The sequence below is a fragment of the Pteronotus mesoamericanus genome, unplaced genomic scaffold (genome assembly GCF_021234165.1).
Source record: "Pteronotus mesoamericanus isolate MK-2021 breed Mesoamerican mustached bat unplaced genomic scaffold, CSHL_Meso_final contig_56, whole genome shotgun sequence".
Taxonomy (NCBI): domain Eukaryota; kingdom Metazoa; phylum Chordata; class Mammalia; order Chiroptera; family Mormoopidae; genus Pteronotus; species Pteronotus mesoamericanus.
The window spans coordinates 33,421,788-33,432,000 of NW_026555201.1; the positions used below are offsets into that span (position 1 = coordinate 33,421,788).

The 10,213-nt window shown below is 51.3% G+C and overlaps 2 protein-coding genes across 2 annotated transcripts; both read right to left on the reverse strand.

Moving 5' to 3' along the window:
- Window positions 1-161: 161 nt before the first annotated feature.
- LOC129075757 (WASH complex subunit 1-like) lies at window positions 162-2,935 on the reverse strand (the record flags this gene model as incomplete). The annotated part of the gene is given in 6 exon segments (XM_054579862.1): window positions 162-617; window positions 777-845; window positions 1,556-1,714; window positions 2,440-2,491; window positions 2,493-2,617; window positions 2,692-2,935. Coding segments are annotated over 6 exon segments (789 nt in total), but the record flags the coding sequence as incomplete, so codon positions are not given.
- Window positions 2,936-2,950: 15 nt separating this feature from the next.
- LOC129075758 (peptidyl-prolyl cis-trans isomerase FKBP4-like) lies at window positions 2,951-9,421 on the reverse strand (the record flags this gene model as incomplete). Its single annotated transcript, XM_054579863.1, is given in 10 exon segments — window positions 2,951-3,151; window positions 3,701-3,886; window positions 4,162-4,245; window positions 4,333-4,438; window positions 5,068-5,192; window positions 5,194-5,225; window positions 5,492-5,612; window positions 6,480-6,622; window positions 7,077-7,221; window positions 9,295-9,421. Coding segments are annotated over 10 exon segments (1,270 nt in total), but the record flags the coding sequence as incomplete, so codon positions are not given.
- Window positions 9,422-10,213: the final 792 nt, after the last annotated feature.

Here is a 10,213-nt window from a genome sequence, read left to right on the forward strand (position 1 = left end):
ACACCTCTTCTCTCCCTGACCCCAGAGAAAAGGGCCTTGGTCCCCTCGGCACCCTGCCCATTGCCAGAGACCAGTGGGAGCAGGAGGACGGGCCCTGGCGCGGAGATGTTTGCATTCTGCACAGCCATAGTTCCTTAATTAAAAGTGCACTGTTGGTTGGTGCTCAGTTCTGCTTTCTATTTTTATTGATTCGTGTACTGCTGTATCTCAAGTCTCAGGGAAGAGTAGAGCTCACCAGTGAAGGAGGTGGGGGGAGCACAGGCAGGGAGCAAGGGCCCCCCTCCCACCCCTCAGAAGCCAGCCGCCCCGCTCCTTGAAGACGGCCCGGCCACAGACCCGGGGGAGTCCTCCATGATCCGCGTCCCTCCAAGGGCAGCGGGGGCTGAGAGACCTGCAGGCCAAGGGGCCCATCCCAGCTGTTTCCATGTGAGGGCAGGAGCCTCAGCCTGGCTGTGGGGAGAAGGAGCTGCTGAGCCCCTAGGATTCCCAGTCATCTTCGTCTGCCTCTCCGGGTGGCTGCTGTGGGGGAGGCAGAGGCGGGATGGAGTCTGACATTCGAGCGAAGGCTCCTCCTGGTCCCTCACTGGCCCCGGTCCCAGGTCCTTTCCCAGAGATGCCTGGGAGGGAAAAGGGGGAGGGTGACCGGCGTGCTTTGGGGCACCAACCCATCCAGCCCCTAGAGACTTAGAAGCCCCTGGAGACTTAGAAACAAGGAGACAGTGTGTGCATGGCGCACAACCCCCCAAGTCCCCAGAAGGCAGTGGTGCTCCGCCTACCTTTGCGCCTCAGGACCAGCTTGTTAAAGAGATCCAACATCAGGTCCCCACCTTGGCCTGTGGTTCTCACTGCAACAGGAGAAACCACCGGTGAGGAAGGAGGAAGGGAGGGACCACGTATGAAGCCCTATACTTGGGTGACAACCTCAGGGTTCAGTCCCATTTGTCCTCTTTTTCTTCATTATTGACAACCCCCAGCCCTCTTCACAACCACCATGTCACCACCGGCTCCTGGAGCCTCAGTGTGTCAGTGGATCCAGCACCAGGGCACTGACAGGACAATGGTTAACACTTGAGTAGCACCGTCATAGCCACCCTGTGAGACAGAGGGGCGCGAATGAGCAGCCCCACTGTATGAGCAGCCCGGAGTGGTTACGCAATTTGCCTGGGTAGGAAGCAAAGCTGGGACTCAAGGGCAGGACTGTTGCTTCCTGCCCAGGTGTTACACTGATGCCAGCGTCACAGGGGAAAGAATCTGTAGCCCCGAGAGGCTTAGAGAAGCAGGACTGAGCTACCGCCCCAGGTCCTATGTGTCTAAAATATCTCAGGTCCTGACCGTTCCTTGGACAAATGGCAAAGTACGAGAAGATTCTGTCTTGCAGTTGGAGCTGGATGAGGCTCTGTCTCTACCAGCTTAGTGAGGACAGTTCCACTAAGCGGGCTCCAAAACCCAGCAGGAGCCCACTGCAAGGAGCACCCTGTTGGAGGCTGGTGGTGGTTGGAAGAGGCGGCCCTGTTCTCAGAGCCCTTCCAGAATGGGCACAGTAGAGTCCCCTCACCTTGCTCCTGCTCCTTCTGTTTCTTCTTCTCTAGCTTGTGCTCCTTGACGCTGCGGAGCTTGGCCTTGCCAATGCCACCAGCCTGGCGGATAGACTCCAACAGAGTGGCCCGGCCACTGGAGGGGTCCACCACTTCCTTGGGAGCTCCCTGGACGGGAGCTGGGGGTGGGGAAGGAAGGCTGCTCAGGCAGGGCTAGGCAGTGGGACAGCCCTGCCCAGGCAAAGCTCTGGGGGTCTGGAGGAGCCGAGGGCAGCCCGGCTGCAAGGAGGGGCTCTCCCTGAAGGGGAAGCCAGCTGGTGAGGCCGGGCCTCTGGTGAAGCCTGGATGCTGGCTGCACCCACTGAGCTCAGAGAGTCACGTGTCCAGGCACCCAGGTCCCTCTCTGATCCCCACCCAGCTTAGCTGCCACCTGCAGAGGGGGGCCTGGGAGTTTCCCGTATGCTGAATATCTAAATGTGACATGTGATCCAACAAGGGATTTTTGTACTGCTTCTGGATGGTGGAGATGACTGGGAGATACAGTAAAACTGAGATTCTGCAATTTAAGGGACACGTGGATATTTTGTTGCTGTAGTTTTCAATAATTTTAGCAGCCCCCTTTCTCCATTGATTTAAGTGGGAATGGGGGACCCACAGCCCCATCTGCCCAGGCTCCCTCTACCCTGATGGAAATCCGGAGCTCTATTGACACAGTTTGAAAACCACTGTTTTATATACCCAGTGGAGAAAGATTTAAAATTAGAACTATTCTGAAACCCTAGAATTTATGACCACTTAACCAAACTACAGAAAATCCTTCAGGGATCCAGAAATTTGGAGGTGCCTTCAAGGAAAGTGCCCTACCCCACACACGCACCCACGGGTCGACCTGCCATGCTCCTACCTGCAGGAGACAAGCTGCCGTCAGCCTCCTGGGCATCTTGACTGGGAGAGGCCACCTGCCATCTGCAGTGGGGGCAGGGGCGGGGGCAGGGCAGGGCTGACCAGCGCAGCTGGAGCCAGGAGAGGTGGTGGCGAGGGTGGTGGCGGTGGTGGTGCCATTAACACCCCATCTTCTAGGCCTGAAACAAGTGTGAGAAATGTGAGGTGTCTGAGGAAGAAAGTGGCCCAACTCCCATTCCTGGCTCTCACTCACCCGGCTGGAAAGGCTCGGCCACCTCTGTGTGGAAGGCAGGCAGCTCAGGGATGGTGCCTGGTGCGGAGGGGGCAATGCCAGGGCCCAGATCAGCACTGTACATGAGGTCATCAGCGATGCCTGGCAGGTCAGGCAGAAAGCGTGGCACGTCAATCTCGGGCACTTGGCCCAGGTCGGGTACATAGAAGTAGTTCTCTGGAACCTGCAGGTGTAGGTGGGGGTATGTGAGCTGGGATGCTGCACTTTGACCTTGGGGCAGTCAGAACCTATTTTCCCGTGTGAGCTGCTCACGGATCCTCTGATGGCAGACAGCCAGCTGGGCCTTGGTGGCTTTGTTGCTGGGGTAGAGCTGCAGGACCTTCTGGAAGTCAGCCCGTGCCAAGTCAAAGTCATTCACTGCCAGGTGGGCCTCTCCCCGGCGGAAAAGGCTCTTCTCCTTGTTGCTGTCCAGCTCCAGGGCCTAATGATGAGGGAGGAATCAACAGTGAGACCTCAGCTACTGTAGCCTATCTGGCCAAGACTCGGTTTCCAAGGTACCCTCAGCAGGATGATGGAGAATGCCAATGGCTGGCCCCACCGCTTAAAGAATGAGTCTTGGGGCATTAAGTGGAAAAGACAAAAGTCTATGAAGGAACCCCATTCAGTCCAAGATGCAGAGAGGGAAGACAGGTCTTCAGATGGAAAAGAAGGCCCTCTGTTAACATTCGCATTCTCTTTACAATAAAGCCGGTATTCAAGAGGGAGGCAAGAAGAGGGGTGAAGAAAACACTTAAGTAGCTCTTCCCATCCAGTGTTTCCTTTTACCTCTGGGTCATCTGCCTCCTACCACTGAAGCCAAGGTACTTGCTTCTCACAACCCCTGCCTCTGGGTCCTTAATCCCTGAGCTCACAATGGTCCATCCTGCTTACTCCTACCTTAGTCACGGAGAGCAAGCTTCAGACATGCCGGCAGCTCACCCCCAGTCTTGCCTGTGACTACTGCCCCATACGTCTTTAAAGTGGGCCTCACCTTGTTACAGCTTTCGATGGCAGCTGAGAAGGCCTGCAGTTTCAGATGACACATGGCCAGGTTGAGATGGGAAGCTAGCCGCAGGGCCATTGTCTTCTGTGCGTCCTCATCAAAGAAACTTGACTCGTATTCCAGCCAGGACACAATCTTCTTGTATTGCAGTACAGCTTGCTTGTACTTGCCTTCCTAGAACGGGAAGGAGGCTCAGGTACACAGCACAGGTTCAGTGGCACCAGGCTGTCATACCCTGCAGTCATCAGTGATCCGTGGGCACGAGAAGAGCCCTGCCCAACCCCCACCCTCAATGCCCCCAGGCAAGACCTGCTAGCTTACACTAAGGGAAGACTGCAGGTGCCACCTGTCCACTCCCTGGCAGAGACTGACCTCAGCCATCGGTGGGAAAGGTGGGCCCGGGGGAGCCCTCCCCGGAAGTGTCCTCAGGACCACGGCTGCTGGCTCACCTTGAAGTACACAGTGCCCCGCTCCTTCACTCTGGTGCTCTGTTCCAGCTTCTCCTCTGAATTCATCTCCCAAGACTCCTTGGCCTGCCACCCCCCCCAAGGGAGAAACACAACTGTCAGCTACCCCAGAGTCACCTCCAGGGTGGGATGTGACTTCAGAATAAGGAGAACCTTGGGCCAACTCAGCCTCTCAAAACTCTGGAGGTGGATTTCATATTTCAGGTCAACGTTTGGTGGGATTTGGAACTTTTCCTTCCCAACACTGCCAAAAGCATAGCTGTGGGGGCAGAAACACCCTTTAAGTCATCTCATAGCAGTGAACCTGGTCCGCACTGGAAAGACTTCCTGTTTTCTGGGAAGTACCTCTCCATCCTGTTTGGCAAAATCTTCCCTGACCCCCTAACACAACTAGTTCTCTTAGTATCTTACATGTCCTTGTAACAACTCATGCTATATACACACTGGCTTGATTATTAATTGAAATGGCATCTCACTGAAAAATGAGTCAGTAGGTGGCAGGTACAATGTCCCTGAATAACTAGAAATTGTCAGCACCGTGTATGGCACAGAGTAAGTGGGCTTCCATAAACTTCACCAATGAGTGAGTGAATGAACACGAAAATCTTGATGTTGGTAAAGGAGAGAGTCTGTAACAGCCATGACTGAAAAGATTGTGCTTTGATCCAAGGAGATGTGGACAACTGTGGCCACGCTCCTAAATACAGCAAAGAGACCATAATGGCCAATGTCTGGTGTGCCCAGAGGCACAGTGAACACTAATGAGGACGTGAGGGAAGTGAACACACACGGAGGAAAGGATACACATGGCCAGTCATCTAACTCACTGTGGACATGTCGATCTCTGACCTCGGTTCACCTACCTGCTCTACCAAGCTTACATCTTACCTGGGCTTGAGGTACACAATGGAATGTTCTCCTTTTTCCATGTGCTGAATGGCTTTCTCCAGCCCACTAGGCAGATCCAGACTCTCTCCCTCACCAATCTCAAAGTGGAGCTCCCGTTGGTCAAAAAACTTTGTCCTTGTAGTGCCCTTCCAGTGCGACTGGCATGCAAGAAAGGCAATGTACCAAGTGCATGAGCAGGGAGGTGACTGAAGAAGGATGCCGTCAGCATCCCTCTGTTATCTCCTCACTTCTTGCCCTCAACGTGCCCTTGTGTTCTGAGACTTGGAGGGATGATAAAAAAGGGTATGTTCCAATCCCTCACTTTACAGACAAGAAAAGACAATCAGAAAAAGGAAGTACCCTGCCCAAAGCCACCCAGAGACTAAGTATCAAAAACAAAATTAAAACCTGCCTACTGTCCTACCCTCCACCACGGCACCCTCGTTGGGCCTGGCATAGCCTTCTCCCCGAGTCCATATTCTCTGGATGATTCCCCCATCTTCTTCCTTTGTTAGGTCCTCTCCCTTGAACTTGAACAACTCTACCTGTGGGACAAGACATAGGGCGACACCTCCTTTCAACACTAACTTGTCAACAGTGAGATACAACTTCTCTCTCATTTAGAAGAGTCCCTAATAACTGCCAAGCTAGGTCTGACCATGAGGGCAGTCACACTAGGAGTGGACAAAGTAGCACTTTTGCTAAGTTCTCAGGATTTGCCCTAGTCTCAGTGTTGGTAGAGGTGGGCAGGCCATCCAGATTTCAGTTAACCTCAGGAAGTCAATCTATTTGCTACCTGCTCTACCTAATAAGGACATGTTCTAGTCAAGCCCAACTTAGGTACTTGAGAAGCCCAATCTTATATGCATTATAAATGACCCAACATCTTTCAGCAGTCTTCTGCACATTCTCCAAGTTATTCGTGGTGATTAGGGCTCAACTACTTACAGACTGACTAGTGTCTAGTTCTACCTCCTCAGAGAAAACTTCCCTCACATCCTTGACCCACAGGGGGAGGCATCTCTCCCCTCCTCTTATCTCTAGGCACCAATATTCTATTCTGTCATTTGCAACTGCATATTGATTCTGACCTCCTGACTCCTTTCAGTTAAAATTATACCTCATCTTCTCTTGAGATAAACATGCCTCAACCCATTACTGCTTCAGGTCTGAAGAGGGGTTCGTGGCCACCTCTTTCCACCCGGAACCTCCATCATAGCCTGTGTTCTGGCAGCAGTAAGCTGTGTGCACAGCAAAGCCAACTACCCTCTCCAATTCTCTTTGCCCCTTTTAAGGCCAGGCCCTTAGCTTCGGCTACATTGTCTCCTAGCGGCAGGAAGGACCGGAGGGCAGCCAGGCCCTGAGCTGAGCTAAGGCCGGCTCTTTGCTTTGCTCTCTGGCTGGACTCTTACCTCAAACACCAGCGTGGCATTGGAAGGGATTTTTGGAGGGCTGCCTGCCAAACCGTAGGCATATTCTGGCTTGCAGGTGATGCGGCATACCTCTCCCACCTTCATGGTTGCTACAGCAATGTCCCAAGCCTTGATGACCTCCCCTGTAGGAACAGAAAGCAAACAGGTCCTTCTTCCTTGGCAGGGAACTCATTCTGGGCTCGGTGGCGCCAAGAGTATGATGCCTGAGGGGAAGCTGGACTCTCTTTAGAAATAGGACCAGGAAGGTCGAGAAACATGGCTGCAATCAGTGCTGTCATCTCAGATGTCTCATAAAACAAAACAAAACAAAACCACCCAACACTGGAACAAATAAGTTCAACAAACACGGCAGTCCACTTCTGAAGAGGAAGTGGGGTATTCAGAGGTGATCAGAGGAAAAAGCGAAATCAATATAGTTACAGGACAGTGGAAGAAAAAGGAACAACAACAACAACAAACTTGGCAGTTTGTAATAAACCACCCCTCCTTAAACTTCTGCAAATATGGTTTCAGCTTGTGACAGCTTATATCCTCCTTGAAACCTATCAATATCTACCAAGCCTTGGTTTTGCCTACCTTTTCCCAGATCAAAGGAGAATTTATCTTTGCAGTCCAGACTGGAGTCAAACTTGGTGCCATCTACCAACCAGCCAGTGTAGTGAATGAAGACTCGGTCCCCAGTCATGGGCATCTCTGTGCCTGTGCCCTCTTGTTTGATGACCTGGGAGAAAGGAGGAGAAGTTGAGTACCCATGGACGGGGGCAGGAGGAGGCACAAAACTGCCTGCATGTCTCTGACTGGTACATAGAGGGAGTCTCCTACCTCCCTGCAAATAGATTCTGGGGACCAGGCCTCAGAGGATTCTGATACAAAGCTTGGCTACAAGCCACGTGACCCCCTCCCCCTTTCTTGAGGTGTGACAGTGACATGGTTTTAAAAACTGAAGAAAAGCCCTGGCCATGTAGCTCAGTTGGTTAGAGTGTCATCCCGACACACCAAGGTTGCAGGTTCAATCTCCAGTCAGGGCACATACATAAAAAGCAACCAATAAGTGGAACAACAAATAGGTCTCTTAAAAAAAAAACAACAACAAAACAAAACCTGGAGAAAAAAGACCCAAGTTAAAGTTTTTGCTGCATGATCTTGGGTAAGTCACTCAAACTCTCTAGACCTTTTTTGGAGTGATGACAATCTCTATCAGAGTTGGAGGATTCAATTGGTAAAATTTATCAGCAGCAAAGGAAGAAGTATTTATGTTGCATTTTCTCATCCTTCCTAAATGCCAGTGACCATCAGATCAGAGTCTAGTTTGGAGGTAAGGAGAGGAATGAAAAGTCCAAAAGACGGAATATACGATTGTAGGTGAGCACAGGGGCTCCTATCAGGCCCTAAACTCTGACTCTGGACGTGGGCGTTCCTGACGAGTAGGCTAGTTTAAGTCCCTTATTTCCAGGCTAAGAGTATTTCTCAGGAATTTATAAGCCTCGGCTTCTCCTCCTTATCGTTTATAAAAGATCCCTCTTGGGCTACCTGGTAGGTATGTGAGGGGGGTACCGCATTCCACACAGAGTCCCCTCAGGTCACTGCAGATGGAAGAAAATAAGTCATTTCAGACACTTCCTGGTCTGCCAGGAAAAGGGGGGTGGCGATTCCCTCTCACAGAGAATGCTCCCAAGCCTGTCTCTTCAAGTGGCTTTTATTAAGAAGCTATGTGCAGCGGTATACAGCACGGATGCAAAGTTCATCAATCAATGTCAAAACGTTCTGTTTACAGAAAATAGATAGAGATCATAGATAACAATTGAAGGAACACAGATTTGCCTCGTGTCAGGGTCTAGTAAACAGGGTGGTACCCATTCAGCCCTGAATGCCTGGGAAACTGATCACATTCTATGCTCAACCCCAAACACCAGTACTCATTAACTCCAGGGCATTCTTAGCAAAGTAAGTCTCATAGGATTTAATGAATTCCTCTTCCAGACCTAACTGCCCCCAGGGAACGGGGTGATCCAGTTTAAAGCTGTACCTGCCTTTCGTATTGTTTCACTGACTGGGTCAGGCAGGTGGAGCAGAGCAGTGAAGAGATAAGGAGATTTTTTCAGGTAGAATGAGGACTCCAGCCAAGACTGAGCAGAGAGGTGAGGGTCTTTTGCCTCTTCTTCGCGTCCCCCAAATCCTTCCCTGATGGCCCTATGCAGCTGTGCCTGTCTTAGGTTGCCCCTGCCATCGAGGGGCCTTACCCGTCATTGACTAACCAGCCATCCTCCGGGACCAAGCAGGGTGACGTGAGGAAGGCAGAGGTTGCGCCTCTGCCAGAGGGACAGGTTTTGTCTCCTCAGTAGCCTATTTTCCCAAGGCCTCCTTGCTCAGCTCCAGCCTTGGGGTCCTCTCGCCTGACAGCAAAGCTACAGTCCCTGAAACCAGACGGGATGGTTCTCAACAGGTGTGCCATTGCCATGACCTTTCTGGGCAAGGAAATAATGGCAGCCAACCAATAACCCCAGCACTATTTCCCTAATTTTTTCTAAAGAAGGAATAACTTTAGTGTCACGAGTTATAGAGGGAAGACATTATAGAAACAGTCTTGGCATCAGAACATTCTAGATGCTGCCCACATTGGCTCCCTAACTATGTACTATATTACATCAGCAGCAGGAGCATCACCACCCATTGTTCCCAATGTTTGGGAAGCCGTCCCAGGGCTTAAGGAAAGAGAAGGGAACTCTGAAACCAGTCTACTCCCATGTGATGGCCAGAGAGACCCAGAAGGCGAATGTCATTTCTCTGTTCTCACAGAGCCAGGCTGAGCAGAGCTGTCACGAAAGCCACTATGTCTGGTTCTCAGCCCAGGGCTCTGGGTTTGCGGGGACTGCAGACTCACGAGGCTGCCAACGGTCACGATCTCCCGGATCCCACTGCCTCTGGTTATAACCAAGGCCGACAATACTAGGATGTCAGGAGCTAGTGAGTTTATGTTGTTTTGGAGACGCAAAGAGCTTTAAAAGGATGCCTTCTTATTATTCAGGGTGATGATAATATGTAATATTTATACACCACTTTGGCTGCTAATTTCCAAAATGATAAAGAAAAAGAATTAAAGACCCAGCCATTTCTGTGAGTAGCAACTGCATTCTTGACAACTCAGATGAGATCTTTACCTCTGGTTGCCAGGTGTGTCTCTGGTCCTTGAATTATTTCTAAGATGACACACAGCAATTCGACCTTTGGATGGTGTGGCTCTCACCCTGCCAGAGACACACAGGACACCGGACAAGCCTTGGGCGAGCTGGGGATAATTGCCTTACATCTTCACAAGCTCAACCAGTTTAGATTTATTGCAATGCCATGTCATGCCTGACCGTGAGCAAGCTTCCCCACCTCCACCCTCCCCCGCCCCCCAATTTGGAGGCCAAACCTCCCTGGGCTTGACCCTTGGCTGTGGGATTCGGGCAAGGTCTTCAACCTCTCTGTGCCACAACATTCACAATTGTTCAATGGGGGATAATAGCAGTGATTTTATAAGGTTGTGATGATTATAGGAGATAATGTATGTTAAAACCTCACAAAAAAGTCTGGCACACAGAAGGCCATCAATAGGTCGTAAATCCTATTACATTTTTATAAACGCCGCGCATGCTTTGTTGCTGGAGGGCAGGCGATTGGGGCCAAGTACCCTGTGGGGATCCGCCCTTCCTGGGGTGCAGGGGCGGTGG